The sequence below is a fragment of the Rattus rattus genome, chromosome 15 (genome assembly GCF_011064425.1).
Source record: "Rattus rattus isolate New Zealand chromosome 15, Rrattus_CSIRO_v1, whole genome shotgun sequence".
Taxonomy (NCBI): Eukaryota; Metazoa; Chordata; class Mammalia; order Rodentia; family Muridae; genus Rattus; species Rattus rattus.
Genome location: NC_046168.1, coordinates 70,768,404 through 70,791,058, shown reverse-complemented (window position 1 = coordinate 70,791,058; position 22,655 = coordinate 70,768,404). Strand labels below are relative to the sequence as shown.

General features: G+C 43.9%; 1 protein-coding gene across 1 annotated transcript in view; it reads right to left on the bottom strand.

The window, feature by feature from the left end:
- Positions 1–22,655, bottom strand: part of Hmgxb3 (HMG-box containing 3) — a 47,045-nt gene that overhangs the window by 23,535 nt on the left and 855 nt on the right. Inside the window, exons 2-7 of the mRNA XM_032886195.1 lie at positions 18,548–18,683; positions 17,596–17,770; positions 13,444–13,941; positions 11,935–12,033; positions 5,096–5,227; positions 1,710–2,128 (exon numbers count right to left, since the gene is read on the bottom strand). Of these exons, the coding sequence (XP_032742086.1) occupies positions 1,710–2,128; positions 5,096–5,227; positions 11,935–12,033; positions 13,444–13,941; positions 17,596–17,770; positions 18,548–18,681 (1,457 nt within the window). The 5' untranslated portion in view covers positions 18,682–18,683. The remainder of the gene's footprint in view (positions 1–1,709; positions 2,129–5,095; positions 5,228–11,934; positions 12,034–13,443; positions 13,942–17,595; positions 17,771–18,547; positions 18,684–22,655) is intronic.

Genomic DNA, 22,655 nt, shown 5'->3' with positions numbered 1-22,655 from the left:
AGTGAGTGCTGTGATGTACCTCTGTACATTCTAGAAGGAAGATCAGGGATTCACGCCATCCTCAGCTACATGGTGAGGACAAGGGTAGGCTAGGCTCCACGAAAAGGTCCCAAAAACCCAAATAAAGAATATAAAGCACTGTCTACAGTATGTAATAACTACAGGCAGTATAGTGTACTCTCACGTAGATAGAACAAGTGCTACTTGAAGCCTATCAAGCTCCCACACGAGGACAGCAGACGTCATGGCTAATGAGCCTTGCCTGGTCTTAATCTTTGCAGTGCCCATGTTAATAAGCACACACAGTCCCTAAAGTCCCAGTCAAAGCCCACAGCTCCACACTTAGCATACTAAACTATCTTCAGAGTATACATACTATCTTAAGGAGGAGAGAGAGAGTGGATCAGCAGTAAGCCCACTATGCTAGCATCGGTGTAGAAAAGTAGAGAATGGGCTGAAGAGATTCAGTGGTTAAGAGAATTTGCTGTTCTTGAAGAGGACCCAGGTTCTATCGCCAGCACCCACAAGGTGGCTTACAACTCCAGTTCCAAGGAGCTGATACTCTCTGCTGGTATCCATGGACACCAGGCACACAAGTTTCACAGACATATATCTAGGCAAATCACCCATACACATAAAAGAAAAAAATCCAAAAAAGTAGGAAATAGACACATACATGTTTGTGTTTAAAATTAATTCCTGACATGGCAGAGAACTGGGAATATTGACTAACTCTGGGAAATAATGACTATATAACAGGACAGAAAGGAGGGTTTTTTCAAAAAGTGTGTTTATTTCTTATACTTTTAAAATTTGAACTATGTGAACATATTTCCTAGTCATTCAATCATAAAACCCTTACAAATCACACTAGAAACCAAATGTGGAACTAGGGATGTTTCAGAGGCCAATTCCCCAGGGAGGAGGCTATCCTGTGTACAGTCCTTCCCCCACTTAGCTGTTCGAGGCAAACCTCTCCCCAGCTGTGACAACCAAAACACCCCCGTGGGCAAAGCTGCTCCCCGCTGAGAACTCCTGAGATTAGCAAGGAGTCTTCAGTTAGGAGAACAGATCCTGCCACACTACATGCAGAAGCCAATTAAGCCCCTAATATGAAAGGGAAGGGGGAAAAAAGCCCACACTTAACCGCCTTCCTCTTTTTAAGGAGCAAGCCTGAATGCTTCATAAGCAATCTTTCCTAGTCTTTATAATCAGTCTGTCAGATATATTCTTTCCAACTCGAGGTCTTTCACAACTCATCTTAAGGCATCTAGGGACTATACCAAAGGTCAAATGGAAGCCAGAGATCAGGTCAAACTGAGTCTCTGACTACCAGCCAAAGAATCTTTGCACAGGATGCCAAAATAAGACCTCTTTCTAGTCCCATATTCAGGACTGGTAACGTACGGGGTTTTTTGTCTTTTAAACTCTGCCCACAACCTGTCCCAACAAGATCCTAGCTACTACTAGGATATTCTTTAGGAAGACTGACAGAAAAGATATACAAGGAGCATAACAGCAATGTACAGATGGCAGCGTATATGGTAAATCACACTGTGTCTCTAGGCAGCGGTGCTGGGGCCTCTCTGGGCTGCCTCTGCTGCCTCTCTCAGGACTGCTGTAAAGATACGTGACAAAGCAAACATGGGACTCTTGCTTAGCTGCTGTTCTAAACATAGTCCCAGTAATACATAATCACACTGGCATACCCTGAAGACTTTTTGTGAGCTTGGAGTAAACTGGAGGTGCTGGTCCCCTCGGCCGATGGTGGTATGTCTGGTCCAGGACTGTCATTCTCAGTTGTCCCCAGAGAGACCTCAGCCTGTATACCACTCTTGACAACTGGCATCTTGGTTACTGCTGTATTGCAATTCCCAGGAACTTCTTTGACCAAAACATGAGCATCGGAGACAATCACTTCCTCCCACTCACTGTCCTCGCCCCCTTCTCTTGGAGGAGCTACGTTTAAGAGCTGGCTTACAGCTTCTGAGTTTTCCAGAGTCAATTTTGAAGCATTTTCCTTAGAGGGGTTTTGCTCAGTGGTGACAGACTGCTGATTTCTTTTAATCACAGAACCTTTGGAGGAGACACCTGAAGCCAATTCCACTTTGACTTTGGCTGGCTTTTCCTAGAAAAAATAAAAGAGCTTGTATGCATAAAGGCATTTTACAGCTGACAATGATATTCTCTTTTTGAGCCCCCTTTTAAAAATGCATGGGTAATAAATAAGGAAACGAGTCCACGGAGAAGAGTTAAGTTGGAGAGTATAAAGGTGACTTTATCTGCTCTAGGGTCATCTCACTGGAGCCCTGGACTCCCCAGGGCGAGCCTCTTTTTCATCATCAGGCTTTCCCCATCTAGAAAGAGGCTGATATCCTGTAGTGCCACGTGGTTTACTATGGGAGCTTTCCTATGAGGTTCAGTTCATCCTAATGTGTTCGCTGGGGTTCACTGTTTCCAATCCCTTAGAGAAAAACCTTAGTACCAGACTCTTTCCGATGAGTCAACAGGAATGACTACAAATATGTCACACACTTCAAAACTAACCCATACACATTTGTTATGTTAGAAGTTACACAGGGGCTCACTAGGAAGCCCTAGCCAGCATAAAACTTGCTATACAGACCTGTACACCAAACTGGCCTCAAACTCTAAGGAGAGCATCTATCTGTGCCTCCAGAATGATGCGGTTATAGGCATGTGATGCCATTCCTGCCTGTCAGATCTAGTTTTAAAGTCCTTGCTACCTCTGCTTTATTCAGTAAGCACTGCTGTGGAAATAACAGCAATTGTACACAAACACACATGAATACAAATATGTACGCTAATTTTTTTTTTTAAAACACTAATCGTCTCTGGTTTAGGTTTTATGAAAGGTACTATATATGAACTAAGAGAAAATTAAAAGATGGGTTCCCCTCCTAATTCTGTGTGTGATATAGGGCAAGCTCTACCTGAATTATTTCTTCACATAAATGACAGGACTGAGTTCCCATAAGGTGGCACTAGACTCTTGCTGGTACGGAATACGAGCGTGAGTTACCAACCCCATTCGGGATTAGAAAGAGAAATCGTAGCCCCTACAGAAGTCTTGGCTGGTGGCCAGAGACTCAGCTCCAGTCCTGACTATCTCTGGCTTCTGTTGGACTTTGGACATTAGTCACTTCAGGTCTCTTGACTTCAGTTCTGAAAAACACTGAGTTGGACATTAAAAAACCCCAACAGAAACAAGATAGAACTCTGGGTGGCCCAATTCTTCACTTCGTAGGGCCTGCCTGGATGCTGCATGAAATACAGTATCTGTGGCTAATGTCATTAAAGTGTCATCCAAAATCACTTTAAAACTTCTACAGCCATCTGGGCAGTGTCCTTTTCTGGCTAAAGACCAGAAACAGATGACCTTACAGTGACCACAGATTCTACCACAGACCAGCTCTGGAGGAATAAACACGAAGATAAAGGACCAAGTAAACAGCAGAGCTTATTTAGGACAGCGCAGGGAAGTCAACCCAAAACCAACAGCCTAAACTCACCTCTTAAGATGCAATCTTTGAGCAGTACACTGCCTACCAAGTAGGCTATTTAAAACTGTTTGTGGAGAAAGATAATGAAAAAATTTAACAAACACTCTCCAGATCATCTCACATCTGTCACCGACTCAGCCTCAACTGCTTAGATGTTGCTTTAGATGGAACCGAACACAGAGCTAAATAATCACTCACACAGCGCATGGAAACGAAGCCTTGCGTTCCATAGCCTCACCCACCAGCTTCTATTCCAACTAACTCATGGGGAACTGTGGCGTGCACTTCTCACTGACTTTAGCCAGTCGGACCCCAGGGACAACGGAAGAGAAGGCCAATCTTTTCCCAACTGCCATGCATGCACATGTAACTTCAAAAAAGTTTATGCCTGACTCAAAAATTACAGCCCAAATCTTAGATTCTCCAGCTAAAGATAATAAAGATGAAGATAATAATACCTGGGAAAGTATGGTTTACGGGGAAGGTGTTGCATAATTAGCTGTGGGAATTAAGCAAGCTACTTCTCTTTAATTTTCCTCAGAAAAATGTAATCAAATGGAGTAGCTGATAACCAAAACCACCTTTACATCTAAAATGGTATGTTACATGGATGCAACACTTTCTCCTCATCCTCATTCTGTTGGTTAGGGGACAAGATCTGATTCGGTCAAGATAAGGATTAAAAAGCTAAAAAGAATGTTCTCATGAGATAAGTAAACCATGGCCATGTTATGTCAAGGGGCACACAAGTACTTACAAGTACATACATATTTAATGAAGAAAAGTCAAGATAAACAATCTGGGGGCCAGCGACACATATGCGCACACACACACACACACACATACACACACACACATACACACACACACATACACACATACACGTGGCTCTAAGGCCTACCACCTTCAGAAGCTGACCAGCGGCAAATGTGGCCAAGCACAAGAGAAAGTCTAAGTGGAGTGCTGAGGCTAAGAAATGAAACACACTGGAACTGGGCGGGTGGGGCTTCTGTAAATTATCCAGAGCCTCAGACATGGTTTTGTGACAGAAAAACACCCAAACCCAAGAGGTTTCGTGTCCAGTTCATCTTGAGGATTTCAGTTAGTCATAAAAGAAATGTTCAGGTTTAGAAAGAAAGAAAGAAAGAGAGACAGACAGACAGACAGACAGACAGACAGACGTGGCCCCAGTGGCTAAGGCGCCTGAGCACAAGTGTGAAGACCTGAGTTCTAAGCCTCTAAGCCCAGCACCCACACAAAGCAGGAGCAGTGACTTGCACCTACAATCCTAGTGCTCCTGTGAACAGAGCAGGGCATGAGGAACAGCTTATCCTGAAATGGGCAGCAGTGGACAACAAAAGAGATCCTGCCTCAAACAGTGAAAAGCACTGACCAACACCCAGGGGTGTCTTCTGATCTCCTACATGTAACACTGAATGCATGTACTTGTACTCACTTAAACAGGCACACACATACACCCATGCACATCACAGACATGTTAAAGGTTTAAAACAAGCCAGTGTTAACTTAAAAACAAAACATCTGTTTTGGGGTAATGGAACAGACCTTACCTTTGGGATCCACTTCCCACCTAGGAAGTTACCACAAGTAGGGCACTTAGGTGGTTTGTGCCTGGTGACATAGGTAAAAGAACAACCTGGGCTTGTGCATGTCCCATGGCCCCGGCGGGTGTATGTTGTAGTCTGTAAAACACAAACAAGAGTTAAAACCAAACAAGAGTTAAAACCAAGAATGCAGCCCAAGACTCTGCTGACTACATTAGAGTACCAAGTAGACACCAGCCCAAACGCTGATGACACCACAAAAGATGAGTTACAAAGGTCCTGTGGAATAAACTCTCCATGGCTACACAGGTGCCAGCAGTGATGGCTACAGTTGGATATGGTAGCACATAGTGCTCAGCACTGTATCAGAATCTCATTTAATCCTCTCATCAATACCATTAATAGTACGTATTACTCTTCTGGACTCCTTGGGCAGCAGGCACAGACATGCATGCAGGCAACACACACACACACACACACACACACACACACACACACACACACACACACACACACACCTCCCACTCCCCAGTCCCACCAACACTTGGGAAGTAGAGCTAGACAGATCCCTGAATCCAAGTCCAGCCTAGTCTACATGGTGAGTTATAGGATAGCCAGGAATACATAGAACAATAGACCGTCTCAAAACAAAACAAAACAACCAAAAAACAAAACAAAACAACAACAACAAAACAAAAACAAAAAAACTTGCAGTGACTCAAGAGCAGTGCTAGACCTAGAACGCAGGACACCCTCTCTTGTTCCAATACTGCTTCTGTGAGTCTAGCTGTGCCTTTTGGCTCTACACACTTCACAACCATGCTTTATCTTCATTCTTATTAACTTAGAGATCCCACCGTCAATAATTCAGATATACAAAATGAGATCTATGGATTCTGAAAATAGACGAAGATGTGAGAATAGGAAGCAGGTCATCTGCTGCTCCCCAGGGCATCCATCCTTTGGAAAAACTTCGACACCTGTTCACTGCACGTCAGCTGGGAACAAAACCGATTTATTTACTAGCCATGCTCTACTTCTAAACAAATGCTGAAAAGTAAATATTTACAAATGATTATTATCTGTCACTCCCGCTGCTCTAGCCTGGCCAAAAGCAGTAATTCTCCTTGAGCAAACACTAAATGCCACTAGCTACCTCTGACAGCAGGCATAAGAAAAAGCTGCCATCACTGTGGCACCATGTCAAGAATGAATGCCAAGAGAAGTGACATCAAGGGTAGAGAGACACCAGGCTGTAGGTTCCAACTTTGCCATTGACAAGCTGGATGACGTGGGAGCAGTCACCTGGGTTTTCTCCTCTGGAAAACCCCATCCTCTTCCTGTGACAGAGGCACGCCATGGAACAGATGTCAAGAATGAGGATACACGCAGAGTAAGCTGTGGGGATTTTTAGTCTGCAACTAATATAGTCAGACTGCAATCATCAGGGCAGACTCGCTCCTCTTTTCCCAGACCATTACCCCAACCAATAGACTCTTCCTGCTGCATATCCTCAGAGAGCAGAGTGCGAATAAGGAAGTGAGTCCTAGGAAGTTACTGTGCATTTGGAAATCCTCCTCAACAGGAGCCTGAAGGAACAGGAACTCGAGACAAAAATGCTGACACTTAAGGATGCTTCAGTCCTAAAACATAAAAATGTGTCATAAAACACTTTTCTAGAAGAGCCACTTCCTGGAAGATAAGGTCTCTAGAAAAATAACCAATTTTTCCATTGATCGAGCTGCAGTGGAGACAGCTCAGTGGGGAAGATGCTTGCTACACGAACTTCAGGACCTGGGTTTAAATCCCAAGCGCCAGTGCAAACAGGAATGTACCTGTAATCCTAGTGCAGGAGCAGACCAAGGCAGGCTCACCTGCCACTGAGCTCCAGGTTCAGGGAGATAAACTCCGTTTCTACAAGGAGGCTGGGTCGAAATGGGAAGCCACGTGGCATCAACCTTTGAGCTCCACGCACACACACACATACACACACTGCAGCAACTCTCTGATCTAAGGACGTGCTGCTTAGCACAATGGCACAGATCTGCAGCCCCTGCTGCTTGTGAAGCCAGGCAGGAGGATCGTTTGACTCTATCAGAGCAACACAGTTAAGACCTTTCAAAACAGCAAACAGCAAACATATAGTTTATCTATAACAAAGGCTGTTGAGAGTCAGACTGGGGTTAAGTTAAAAATGTATAGCATTAACTCTAAATGGAGAAAAAAAAATGAAGCAAAGGGATTTTGAATTCAAGGTTAGCCTGGGCTACAAAATAACACAGAGATCTCAAAAAGAGCAAAAGAGGGAGAAGGTGAGTAAAAAGTTGGGGGGAGAAGAAAACAAGAGTCGTGAAATTTCAATTAAAGTCAAAGGAAACTGAATAGAACCAACCAGACAAATGCAACAACAGCAGCAGCAGACTGTGAGGGTAGACTTCAACTGTCAACCTTATAGAACAGAGGATAACTGAGGAGGAGATGCGTCTCTTTATCTGTGAGGGAGGGAGGGAGGTTTCCAGAGAGGGTTAACAGAGTGGGTAGGATTTACCATCAGAGTGGGTGGGATCTTCCAAACGGCAGCTTAGACATGAAGGGTCTAGGGAGAATCATGTCTTCTTGCCTTTGAGTGAGTGTGCCTATCACTGCCTTTAGCCTGTCAATGTGGGCCTAACAGCTACACTCTCTAAGCCTTCAGTGCCAATCTGGGGCTTGCTGAGTTGTCCCCAGCTTTTTGGTTGGACTGAACAACTCACCAAGTTCTCTACTTCTTCAGCATAAAGATAGCCATTGTAGGACTATCCAGTCCTTATCATAGAAATCAATCTAATAAATCCCCCTTTACAACACACACACACACACACACACACACACACACACACACACACACACACACACACACACACACCTCTCTCTATTAGTTCCCTTGTTCTATAGAACACTGCCAAGGCTGAAGCCATTCCTAGACTACGTGACCATGTGGTTTATAGGCTAGAAATCAAGTAGTTTGAACCTATGGGCAAAACAAACAAACCAACCAACCCCAAACTTAGAGCCCAATAAACAGAGCTCACCGAGCAATTATGGTATAAGTTCAGAAGAACGGCATGCTAACAGAAATGAAGAGAAGATGGCCTGACTCATCAGGCTCCAGAAAGACAAGGGACTCTATTGGGAACTGGGCTAGAATCCCGTTGTTATAGTCACAAAGTGTGTCTGCATTCTGCCTGTGTCCTGGTAACGAGTAAGGCTGAATCAAAAGTCCATTTCTTTAGCAGAGAAGCATAGCATTTAGGCCGGACCACAAGCCACTGCCCACGGCTCTTACTCAGCTCTACAGTGAGGGGGAGCAAAGATGTAAATACACAAGTGGAGAGGAACCGGGCAGGGCAGGTGTGGAGAAAGAAAGTAGCTATAGTTGTAAAAGAGAAACCTTTAGCTCCATACTGGGACACTGCCAAGATGCCCTGAGGGCAAAACCCCCACCTCAAATGCTCCAACTCTTGAAAATACAAATTCAGAAGACAGTCTGGACTGGGAGAGTTGCTGAAGGAGTTCCCTACTCAAAAATAATCGCCGGGAGTTTTCCCACGTTTAGCTGCCAAGGTACATAGAGGCCATGAAAGCTTTGGTGTATGTAGGTAGGTAGGACTACATCTGGAGTGAGCAAGAGAACTTAGCAGCACTGTCTACACGGTTCTGCATACATGTAAAATACAAGAGCTATAGGGTCATAGAGGTCGGCACCAGACTTTCAGAACATCTCTGAGGCCAGACAATACGTAGCAAGACTAGAGTCTCTGCAAGGAGCCCAGAGAGTCCTGTGTGAAGCTGTGAAGGTAGAGACTGAGTTACAATGGAGACCTCAGATGTTGGAGATGCTAGAATTGTACGATGTCTGCTGGAGACTTCTGCCACAGTCTGGCGCTTGCCTAAGAAAAAGGCTACATGTTATACAGGCAGCAGAACTAGGGAGGTAGGCCTGCCTAAATCTGTTGGAGCCATGGTGCCAATGCAAACCTGACTATTGGACATGTTGCTATAGGGTACTGTGTTTGTCCTGTTGGTTTTCATTTTGCTTCCATTCAACCTCTCCTTACTCTTCTGCCACCCCTCCCTTTTGGAATGGGAATGTTTACTCTGTGCTGGAAATACTTGTGCTTTGACCTTACAAAGGCCCACAGTTAAGACAGTGCCTTGAGATCTTAGAACAGTCTCTGGACTCCATGTTAGAAAGGGCAAGACTTCAGGACTCTTGGAGATGAATTAAATGCATTCTGCATTAGATGGCCATAAGCTTTTTGAGGCTGGGGTAGAATGTTAGGATTTAAGAGTGATCGTGAGGGGACCAATTTATGCAGATAATGTGGCAAAGACCAATAGGGCTTTAAGAAGAAATTAAAACACCCACAGTGCTAGTTGGATGCCTTCTCTCACTACATGACAGGACAGACACACCAAAGATCAGCATGGATACCAAAGAGTTGAACAATACTGTCAATCAGTCTGACCCAATCTGATATGAACACAACATTCTACTAAACAGCAGAATGCATATTATTTTCAAATTCACAATTATCAAGGCAGACCATATTTTGGGTAATAAAACAGGAAGTTTACAAGGACTGAGGCTCTCCCTGGAGTTGGAGTTATACAGCCAACATGGGTACTGGGAATGGTACTCAGTCCTCTCCAAATGCTCTTAACCCCCGAGCCTCCTTAGCCCCTTGATATGTGTACTTTAGCATTATTTTTTTTAAGAGGTCAATCAGGGCATTTTATAAACATCCATATCGATAAAACTGACAAGCTAACCCAGACATTGTAGCTCAGACTTGGAACCCTAGCAACTGTGAAACTGAGGTGCTCAGGGTCAACCTGGGCTACTTGGTGAGTTCTAGAACAATCTAGGTTATAGAGAGAAACCTTGTCTGAATGAATGAATAAGTAAAATTAACCCAAATGAATGAATCAAAATTTTTCAGAAAGATAAAAATACTAAGAACTCCTGGGACTTGGTGACCCACACACAATCCTAGCACTTTCAAAGGTGAGGCAGAACTGCTGTTAACTCCAGGCCAGCCTGAGACCCTGTCTCATGATACCCCATATAAGTAAATAAGTGACCTACTTCTGTGTATGTGTAAATTAAGACTTATAATAAAAACTAGTCCACAAACAAAGTTCTTCCCTGACTTGACTGGTTACTCAACAGTTCTGGAAGAAATACAGAGGCTATGACACAAACTTGTTTAGGAATAATAACGGGTGTCAGCTCACTTTATGAGACCAATACCCCTAATGCAGTAAAGACAAAAATTCTGGACAAAATTTTAGCACATCAAAATCAAATATATAAGAGGGTGAACTACAAGTTCATATTTGTTGATGACTAGAAGTGAGTTTACCCCAGAAATGCAGGTTAGCATTAACGTCTAATAAACAATGAAACCAACTGCTCCAGCTGAGCGTGGTGGCATCCATCTTCACTCCCAGCACTTGGGAGGCAGAGGCAGGTGACCTCTGTGAGTTCAGGCCAGCCTGGTCTACAAAGTTCCAGGCTAGCTAGAGTCACAAAGTGAGACCCTGTCTCAAAGCGAAACAAACCCAAAAGAAATCTACCACTTCAATCAACCAGAGAAAAACACATACCACCTCTACAAACACACAAAAGCATTTGACAAATCCAACATACATTGCTGATAAAACAAAAACAAAAAACTCCTAGCAAATCAGAAATAGATGGGAATTTCCTGAACTTGATGAAGAGCAAATATAAAACAAAATCCCATTGTTAAGCAGTCATATTTAGTGATCAGGACTGATTCCTTTCTCTAAGGTGGAGAATGAGACACAGGCACCTGCCTTAGCACTCCCACTCAGCACTACACCAGAAGACCTAGGTAATCAAGTAAGGAAGAAAAGGACAACGGCTGGGGATGCAGCTTCAACCAGAGGACATGCCTGACACACTGTATATGCAGCACTACATATACAACAAAAACAAACAAACAAACAAACAAAAACCTAGACTAAAACTGCAACAGGACTATGTATATAGAAACTCCCAGTGAATCTACAAACAAGCCACTAGAACTACTGAGCTTGGTAAACTTGTGGAACACAGATGCTGTATGAGAAATCTGCTCTATGGGCTGGGGTGCTGACTCAGCACAAGAGTGTCCACTGCTCTTCTAGAGGACCCGGGTTTCATCCACAACACTCACACCCACACCTACACGGTGGCTTACCCACCTATAATTCTGGTTCCAAGGGAGGCAGCACTTTCTCCTGGCCTCCACAGGCACCTATATGAATTCAGCACACAGACATACACGCCAACAAACATCCATATGCATAAAATATAAACTTTTAAAAGATCCCCCTTTTTACTCCATACTAATAGGGTCTAAGCCGTTAGTTTCAGAATACCATTTATAATAGCATCAAAAACCATGACATATTTAAGACTCCATCCCAGAAGCTGCAGCGTGTGATGGGCAAACATCAACTGTGTCAGTAAGCCGGAGTTCTGGCTTGCTCATACCCACGAGGACCTCTGGGTTGTCAGTAATGCTTAACTAGCTCCACGGCTCAACAGTGTTGTGAAGTCAGGATGCTGCTGAGAGTTCTACAGCCACAAAGCTGGTCCTAGGGCGTTTCAGTCTGTCCACTTAGGGGAGTCCACAGTATCGTGGAGCTGCCCCTACAGGACTCCTGACCAGCAACGAGTGGCCCAGGGGACTCCCAAAGACCACTGCTGGCTCCCATGTCCTAAGGCTGTAAGACTTTGCAAAAGTCCTTTAATAGAAAAGAATGCCACGGAGCCCTAATTCCCCATTACTGACCAGTTTGATGGAGGAAGGGTTCTCCACAACCGAGTAAGCAGGCAGAGGCAGCATGATGAACTGGGTGGTGGGAGCGGAGGGGCTATTCTCACTGGAGTCCTGTGGGCAATGAGAGGACAGCTGCTTACACAGTGTGCACAACACCAAGGTCACGTGCAATACCGGAAAACTGCATTAAGCACAAAACTCAGACGATGAGCTCATTTGATATGCTTGGCAAAATAAACAAGCGGTCATTTCAAACTAAGAAGAGAACTAGAAACAAGAGAAAACTACCATAGAAGATGTGCTACAACCATTTTACAGGGGAGAAAAGTAAAGCTGTAATGGGTCAGTGACCCCCAAGATCTCAAACACTTGTAAGAAAACACTATTCTTCTGAGCCTATAAGTGGTCCTGGAGAGATGGCTCAATGGTAAAGAGGACTGACTGCTCTTCTAGAACCTGGACTTGTTCCCCAAATCCATGGGACAGCTCAGAATCATTCTTAACTCTAACTCCAGAGCACCCAACTCCTTCTCTGGCTCTGGGTCCCAGGCACAGGCATACATGCATGCAACTCTCATATGACACATAAATCTTTAAAAAAGCACTTTAAAAAAGCCTCCACCAGACTAGTAGCAAGGCTTCATGATCATAAAACAGTACCGAGGCAACATTTAATAAACACATACAGGGGCTTTAGAGAGACAGAGTTCTTTAGGGTACCTGCTTGCTTCCATCCAAGTCACCGGACACACTAAGACACACTGGTCCTCTTATTCTGAAGAGGACGCCCATTTCTCTAGGATGCTAGCCTACCCAGGCAAACACTATAGTTACAGCACTAGAATTAACTCACATGTAGCAGTTCCTCTAGGACCAATCAGATTTTTGCTTTCACCTTAACCAAGAATCCCCTGGTTCAATGGAGAAGAGGGCTTGCTTTTTTTTTTTTTAAAATTAAACATTTTTATTACATTTAATTGCCATATCATGTGGGTATTCATGTGACAGCCTGGGGAGGGGGAGGGAAGCTTGTTGAGTTCTTGGTTTTCCATTTTGGCAGCAAGTACCTTAACCCATGAGTCTTCTCAACAGCCCCAGATTTCTGTCCCTCAGGTCCTACTTTTATAACCCTGTCCTTGAAGAGAACTTTCCCCCTATCCACCTATATCCAAGAGTTCCACTCAGTAATCCTCACATACAGTTCAAGTTATCATTGTGGTTTTCTAAAAGCGATTTCAGGACACGATCTCCTGACTGGCACTAACAGCATGAAGCCCATGGCGCTGACTCTCAGATAGCTTAAATATCCTTCCCAGCTTCCTAATCTGCCTCACCTATTATCTTAGTAAGCTGGGCTGAGAGGTGGTAAGATGCCCGAGAAACTGAGAACTCTGGAGCAAGTCTAAGGCCCAGAAACATTAAAATACCATACCTATACCCTTCATTAGCCTGTTCAAAACCACAATGTTTAAATTTAAAGAATACCAGACAAAGCAGAAGACATTAGCTAAAGTCACTTACCCTCATGACTGTTACCACTGACAAGCTCTCCCCAACCTGGGAATGTGGCACAGCCAGGCTTCCAGTAGGGAGGTCTGATGAGCCATTTACTAAAGTCTCTTCAATTACCAGGCTTGTCTGGTAAGGTTGGTGGCTCTCTCCTACCTCCAAGGACGCCTCCTCCAGGAGCACATCGTGGCTGAGGATCTCTGAGGTGGCAATCTCCTGCACAGCACCCGGCTGGGAAAGGGCTCCTACCTCCTCAGCCAGGGCCTCCACAGCCAGGCACTGCTCTGCCATGCCTGCATGGCTGGCTACTACTTCTGGGGAAGCATTAGGCATGAGAGTAGATCCTTTAGGGGACATCTGGTTCTGAGCCACACACAGCTCTAGCTGAGGGCAGCTCCTGTCTTCCTGCAGGGTGCTCTTGGGAATGATGATGTATTCCGATCGGGGAAGGATCTTTCTGAAACCTGGGATGTCCGGAACCACAGCAGTCAGTGCAGAGAGCTTAGAGTTCTGAGAATGAGGAAGCCGAGAGGGAGAAAAACAGAGATAATGGCTCAACAGCTCTCCAAGTCATTTTTATGAGCTCTTTACTTTTGTTGCCTACAAAAGGAACCAGACTCTACTGCCCGACTAATTCATAAAGAGCAATAGCAATGCCATCTTTATTCGAATCAACAGAGTTTACCTGCTTAAGAAACTGTAAAATGACTTATGAGTCTCTGTTGCTAGGTCTTTCTGCAATGCTAGTCATTGAACAAGGGGGCCTTGTGCATTCAGGGCAAATGCTTTTACATCTGTGACACTGAACTCTGAAGAGGGCACAGATCTGGAATCTAAAACTGTGAGCTTGAACATCAGGTCTGCATAGTGTTCAACACATTCTATTCCTTCTTGAAGCCTTAGCAACCACCTATCCAGTTTTGCTGGAGTTTTTATAAAGGGACCTGGCAATTTGTGAGTTCCATTTAAGCTTTGATACTTTTGAGTTATAAATACCAAACTGAGTCCTGCTAGATTATCAGACCCTTTAAAAGAAATGCAACTGTACAGAGACTGAGATAGGACACACGGTGGAACTCGGGATTTGGATCTCAGTAATTTAGAATTCCAGGGATAAACAGGATACTGAGCTAAGAAAGCGCTGCGAGAGAAATTGTATACGGCAGGTAACTATCTGGTAAGGTGTTGAATGTGGTAAGGGAGTGCAGGGGAAGAGACCCAGCATCTTAAAACTCAGAAACACGATGAAACCTGTAACTTAAACTTAAAGACAACACTATTCGTATTACCAATTAATACACGAGGAAACCAAGGTCAAACCTCATGAGGCTCCAAGTCCAAGACACATAATTTGTAAGAAATACAAACCTGAACTCCAGACCAGTTTTGTTTGTTTTTTTTTTTAAAGATTAAGATCAGGTATTAGAAGCAGCCCCGCATAGCAATCAGTGTCCAAAAGGGAAATTGTGTTTGACTTGTTTTTTTTCTACTTAAAACTAAATCATCCAGTAAGAGAAACAGAACAAAGTCAATGGCTAAATAAAAACCCAAGTTTAATGTAAAAAAAAGTTTTCAAAGCACCTTTTAAAGGCACACAAAAATCAATTACAAAAACATCTTAAGCAATCAAAGGGGAGAGTGGATGGGAGTGCTCAAGGATCGAGGCAGTGCCCAGATTGAAGAGGTGAAGAGAAGAGGCCCTCAGACCAAGTGTGAAGGAAGGTGGGCCGGACGGAGTCCTTTATAGAACTTTCACTGGAGAGGAAAAGAAAAAAGGCATTTTCAAAACACCTTGGAAGAAGACACATCAGGGCAGTGGGATTAAATGGTGGCAAATGAATAGAGTGGTCCTGACTGAAACAAACAGAGCTAGGCAAAGCCTATACAGCCATGAAGGGCTATCACAGAAGTCACAGGTCCTGCAGGAATACTGAAGGGCCACCAAGACAGACAGTTGCTAAGGGACTCTTGACAGTCTCTGAAAGTGCATACGCATCTGTACACCAGACAATCCAGAAAACAAACTCAGCACAGAAAGTTTAGTCAAGTCTCAACACATTCCAGGTACTCATTAACTAACTGTCACTTTTTCTTCTTACATGGTACTGGATTTAAAAAAAGAACAAGTTTTTTATTTCTAATTACATTTATGTTTTGCAGGTATGATGCTCGTGCACTGCATATATTCTTGGTGTCTAAGAAGGTCAGGAAAGAGAAGCAGATCCCTTGGAAATAGAGTTACAGAAGGTTGTGAGTAGCCATGGATTCTCTGCAGGAACAGCCAAGTGTCCTTAACTGCTGAGCCATTTCTCCCTGCCAGTACTGGAGTTTTTATCTACTGAAGAGTAACACTTATAGACCAGATCGTAATGTGCTAAGATAACTGATTTACATTATATATTTTAATTTTATCTTTATATAATTATATAAACTAAAGTTAAAGATTATATATTTTATAAAAATTATAATTTTACTTTATCTATTTAGTTGTATGAGTGTTTTACCTAGATATCTATGTATTACATGTATACTTAGTGTCCTCAGAGGTTAAAAGGTGTGTGTGGTGGGGGGAGGTGGGGTAGTTCACCTGGACCTGAAGTCATAGATGTTGTGAGCCACCATTTTTGGCTCCCAGCATCACTGGTGCTGGGAACCTAGCCCACCCAGGCCGTCCGTAAGAGCAACATGTGCCCTTCAACAGTAAGCCATCACTCCAGTGCTGCAATATATATTTTCAATATTATGACTGCTACAAGTTCCATTTTGTAGATAAGAAAATTTAAACAACTCTTCCAACAAACGACACTTATCTAGTGTCCTGGGGTTAGTGGTGAAAGAGTACACGTAAATAAGCACATGAACACAGCCATTGCACATGACCACAACATTTAATCTTGATAAAAAACACATCAGTAGTTGAGATTATCAGACACAAAGGCCTTCCTTTATTGTTTTAAAACAGGTTGGCACTAAGGGTGGAACCCATGGCAAATACTCCAAGCATGCGCTCTGCCAGTGAGTTAACTTCCCTAGTCTGTGACTGCAGGTTTCACACTGAGAAAAGCATATGGAATAGATACTTTTCTTACATTTTCCTTCCCCACGCCCCTTGGCTGAGGTTAACCCCCACACTTGTTATAAGCAGATCATCTAGGGATACAAATACACTAGCATCTTCCAGACTGTAGGTGACACAAGCTACTGGAGGAAGAGGCCTATCTAGACAGCAAGGACAAATAATCTGACTGGCAGTGGCAGATGGACTCCATTAAGGAAAAATCTAGTTCGGCTATAGCACAGCTGTTGGACTTTTTGCTCTTCACGTTTTCAAAAAGGAAGTTAGAAATGACTAAGTTAAAAGAAAAGAAAAAAGGTTAGGTTAAAAGATTTTGGCCAGCAGTCACAAGAGTTTCCTACAGCGGTCACAAGAGTGCTAAAAAGCCGAGCGAGGGGAGGCACACAGACACGTGGCAGAGCACCCGCCTACTCTGAATGAAACCTTAGGTTCTTTCACCAGCGCCAAAACCCAAAACAATGAATTTGCAGTTTAAATGGTCATCCGTGTATTCTGCCACTGTGAACTAAAGATAACAAATGGCACACAGACATCAGTCTAAATGCATCCTTGCTAGTTCTTCAGTTCAAGTACTTGGAACCCCAGCCTTGGTTTTAACCCTGCACTTCTCTTCTGGTGCAGCTCATAACCAGCAGCAACAGCAGTGCCTGGTGTTACACGGCCGCTCGGCTCTCCTGCTTTCCATACAAACCTAACTCCTGATACCAGTCACAACAAGACGCATGAACTAGGTGGGCCACACTCAGCTAGACACATGAAAAGATGGTGAACAAGGAATGCCTATGTGAGCCACTACATTAAAGAAAAATGTTATCGTGAGGGTAAGGGGTTCCAAGTCACAGAACAATTCAGAAAGGGACCAAAGACTCATTATAGAGAACTCAGAAAATGCCTGCTTTCTGTACTGCTGCATGAAGAAGAATGCAGAGCATCATGGGTACGAAGGCAGACACAATACCAGATTCAAGAACGATGATGTAAAAGCTTTTCAAGAAACTGAGTCACGAGAACAGGGGAGTTGGTCTTCCCAGCTCTCTACCCATTAAACCAATGAAGAGGGAAGGGAGTCTCAGGGCAGAAATACTTACAGGATCCAAACCTTCTTTCTCTAGTTTGGCTTTCTCCAAGTAGTAACTTCTCTCCGCCACGCTGAGGAGCCTCCAGCTCTCACTAATCTTCTTATTGATCTCGGACTGGGGGAGGTGGGGAAGCTCCTGCTGCACTTTCAAGTAGATGTCATAGTAGTACAGAAGGTAAGCAGACCTGCAGAACCAACAACGCCCTTACTTCAACAGCACTTTCTGCAACTAGGGGTGCTAGTGAAGGCCATTAAAATGAAGCAAAGTCGAACTCTCAATTCAAGCACTGTTTCTAAATTAGAAAGAAAACTCAGGTGAATAAGATCTGTAACACCCCCAGTTACATAGTCAGAGACAGACAAATGTGCAGGGGTGCTGTCCCTGTACTCCCAGGCAAAGGTTACAGTAGAGGCTGGTTACTCGGGCTCATTACACACATGCATTACTGTTCTGCCTTTGGTCGCCTAACTGGCCAAATGTTAACTCATCAGGGCCGAGAAAAGAAAGCAGGTAATTATCAAAGTGGTGCAGTCCTGGTAGGCTCAGTCAGAAAGAAACTGAAATGCACGACTTCGTAGAAATCACTCATTTCACTTATAACTGTAATGTTCGTAATGTCCTGTTTAAAATGTTTAAATAATCATTGTATAATAAAAAATAACACACAAAACAGCCTACAGAGTCTAGCACTACTCGGCTCAAGTTCCTTTAACAGCCTGGTAACATAAACTCTGTCCCTCTGCACCCCCAGTCTCTCCCCTACATCAATGCCCAGTCTCTCGCCCTCCCTCCTTCTCCCTGCCCCCCACTACATCAATGCCCCCTCAGACTGTCTCTCTCCCCCTACATCAACGCCAACTCTGACAAATGCACTCTAAATGAATCTTACATCTTCTTTAACACAGCTCCCCAGGCAAGCTTGGTGCTAAGTACCATCAGCAACCAAAATATTAAGACTAACCTGGGTTTCTTGGCCTTTTCTCCATGTATTTTATACTTTTTCTTCTTCTTAGGTGGCCCAGGGGAAGTGTAATAAGCTTCCTCGATTTCCTCCATCAGGACAGTTACCTCAGTGCCGTCATATGGTGCGTCCATGGCTAGAGACATAAGCCAACACAAAGGTTTAAGGATCCAATGTAGAAGAGCAGCAGCCTCCAGGGCAGCGCAGCAACTGTCAGGGTCTGGGGTTGAGACAGTTCCCAAACTCAGCAGACCCTAACAAGCACATGTGGTGCTTGATGCTTACCTGAATGAGACTCTCTAGAGGGTAAGGAAACCAAATGCCTCCACTGAATTTTGTTTAGGCAAATTTGGTACCAGATTTTTGAGAACCTTCTTTTACATTCATTTCCTCATGGGATACAGCTGTCCCATATAATGAGAATGTCATAAAGATCTAGACTTTTTTTTTTACATTACCCAACCAAGAGTTAAAAGTTCTGACAGGCCCTACCCTTACAGTTAGTTTCATTGCCTTAAATAAGTTTCAATGATTCAATTAAAAACGTAATAATAAGGAACTTTATATGTAAGAGATTTAATTATGCTGCCAGCTTGTGTGATTTGGGGCAGGTCTTCTGATTACTTTAGATTCTGTTATCTCTTTCCTGTATGTTTAAAAAACAGTGGGTAGGGGGCTGGAAAGATGGCTCAGCAGTTCCCAGCATCCACGTGACAGCTCAGACAACTATCTATAACTTTATTTCCAGGAGATGGATACTCTCGTCGGATGTCCACCACAGGCACTAGGCACTTATGTGGTACACAGACATACACACAGCAAAACAGAGAGTAAATAAAACTAAAAAAAAAAAACAACAAAAAAAAAAACAAAAAAAAAAACAAAACCAAAACAACAAAACCTTAAGCGTTTGCTTCCGCATCCCAGTACAGCATGAGGAAAGTTAGGGCAAGAGCTACAGGCCATGGGTAAGTGCTACTTACTGGTTTGTTCCTCAGAGTTTGCTGTCTACTTTCTTAACCACTGAGGACCACCACTGGGCTGGTGGTCCTGCCCACAGTGAGCTGAGCCCCACTATCCCCTACATCAATCGTTAGTCAGAAAATATACTGCAGGCTTTGCCCACAGGATGACCTGGCAGCCGGTATTTTCTCAATTGAGGTTCCCTCTTCCAAAATGACTAGCATTTGCTGAGTTGACATAATAACTAGCTGGAGCACAGCATGCATGGGAGTGGGTCCAAGTGTGTGCACGTGGTGACCAGAGGTCAATCTTGGTGTTCTTAGATGTTGTCTATCCTGGTGTTTGAAACAGGGTCTCTCCTTGGCCTAAAACTCGACGAACCGTGTAGGCCGGCTAGCTAGTGAGCCCAGGGACTGCCTAACACTGAGATTGAAGTGGGCCACTTTTAAAAGCATCTGAAGCTTGAACTTGGTTCCTTATGTTTACCCATGGTAACTGTCTCACTGGCGAGACCCATTCCCACAGATTTACGCGTAGGACTCAAAGGATTTAAATCCTGTAACTGTTGGAGAACAGCCAAGTACTGTGCTAATGAAGGAGTTCACTATTAAAGCCTATCATCTGTATGAAGATATTTAACAACCCGCCCACCCACGAGGCCCAAATATCGAAAATAGGTTTTTGATCTAAAAATTGAGCCCTCGGTTCTTTTCCTCACAATGTTACAGTGCCACCCAGCTTGACTGGCAGTCTTCTGCAGTAGGACTATGAGACAAACTCTGATGGAAATGCTCTCTAATAATGCTGCCAATATGGAAGCCACCAGTCACAGATGCTTACCAGGAACCTGAAATAGGGCGACTGGCAAAAGCGAACTACTTTTTGGTATACCGAAGTGTAACTGCATGGCTATCGGCTGTAGTGTAGACAGCACAGATCTGAACAGTACCCTTGCTGCTGTGTCTGGTAGGAGTATACCTGTAATTCCAGCACCTGGAGCAGAGACAGGAGGATCAGGAGTTCAAGGCCAAACCACAGGACATTAGAACCCGACTCAAAACACCAAACCGAAGCCAAAAACTGAACAGTAACCCGACAAGCCAACACAGTCCCTAGTGCCAGGTAGCTTTTCTCTTTCTTTCTTTTTTTTTTTTTTGTTTTTTTTTTTTTTTTGTTTTTGGTGGGGGTCTAGGAAAAGACAGGCACAAAAATTTGAATTGTTCAAGAAGAGCTAATTATGGCCGTGCACTAAATTGGAATTTCACCAACTCAATCCTTAGAGGGAGGAATTTTATGAGAAGGAAACACGACTGCTCTTTAGATCTATAGAACGAACACCAGGAGATAGAGTTGTGACAGTGACCTCGAACATTAACACACCGATAGGTAGGGCAGAGCCCACACACAGCTCATTCAGACCTCAGAGATGGTAACGGACGAGCAAAAGGAGAAAGGGGAATCAGGAGACTTGGATGCAAGCCGAATTCTTACTGGCCGAACAGAGACGAGTGTATTTCGTACTGGTCTCATCTTTTTCTCTTAGGAGATGATGATGATGATACAGTGAGCCCAAGCTTTGAAGGTAAGAGCCCTACCCCCAGTTCTTCACAGGGGTTCTTGAAACCGTCCTTTCACGTACACTAAGGGCATCCCCTCCCCCCACCCCGTCCCCAAATGTGTGCATGCATGTGTATCTGTACATACATATGTGCATGTTTCAAAGAGGCATGGAAAGCCAGAGAGGTTCCCTGCTGCTCTTCCAGAGGACTCGGGTTCAGTTCCCAACACCCACACGACCGCGCACAGCGATTTGTAACTCCAGTTCTAGGGGATCTGATGACATCTTCTGGCCTTTGTGGGCATCCGGCACATGTGTGGTACACAGATATACATGCAGACAAAACCACTCATGCACATAAAATAAAATACTCTGTTTTAAAATGGGGGTGAAATATTGTGTTGTCTGAGTGCTGCAGAGGAGGGGTTCTAGTTTTCACACCTGTCAAAAGTATTTCTTTCGGTGCTAGCACCTGTTCAGCAAATAACAGGGTGAGAGTTGGGATCCTCGGAGCCCACATGTATGTTGGGTGTGACAGCTTATCTATAATAACAGTCCTGGAAAGTGGAGACAGGATCCTAAGAGGGGAGTCATGCTGCCCATCCCTGGTTTTGGTTGAGGGACCCTGCTTCAAAGGAGAGAGTTATCTAGTAAGATTCTGGACACAAACCTTGGGTCTCCACATGTTGCAAACTTCCATCTATAACGCATGAACATATATGCACACAGCACCCCCTCATACGTAGAAGAAGGAGGAAAACCCAAAAAACTACTGAGCCATTTCTACAGTCCCAGTCTTTAAATTTAAAAAAAAAAAAAAATGTTCGCTGGTGTTTTGCCTGCATAGCATGTCAGATCTCCTGGAAAAGGAGCTACAGACAGGTGTGAAGTGCCATGTGCGTGCTGGGGACTGAGTCAGGGACCTCTAGAAGAGCAGTCAATGCTCTTAATTGCTGAGCCATCTCTCCAGTCCCCATCTTAAAGATATACACCAAGTTAAGAACATATATTCCTTAGGCATTTTATAGTTGTGTCGGTGCAAAGTTAACTTCTCTTCTGAAATTCTTCCCTAAAACCTTACAAAGAAGAAAAAAAAGAAAAACTAAAAAGCAATCTGCTTCCCAACAGTCCTAGTGAAACCCAAGGAGACAGTCTACACTGTGGCTCTGTAAGTAATAGGCAAATTGGTAAGGGCAGCTGCACACCAAGAACATATGAGGCTCAACCGTTTTGCCCTATATATAACTGATATCCTGGCCCTTAAAAGCCTTGTGAAGAAAGCAGTATTTGTTCCAGAAGTGCGTCTGTAAAGAACAGAACATCATGTTTTAGCAGCCACAACTAGCCTATCTTGTTCGACTACAGTGCCCTACATCTGGGTCCGAGTTTGTGTTCAGAACCCGCCTCGTACAGCGAAGCAAAGAGTCACAGAAAAACATGAAGGTTAAAAACAGCTCTGTGAGTTGGGTGTGGTGGGGACTGCCTACAGTTCTAGGACTTAAGAGATGGAAGCTGGACAGAAATCAGTTGAAAGCTAACCTCACCTACGATAGTGAGTTTGAGGCCAGCCTGGGATGCATGAGACCC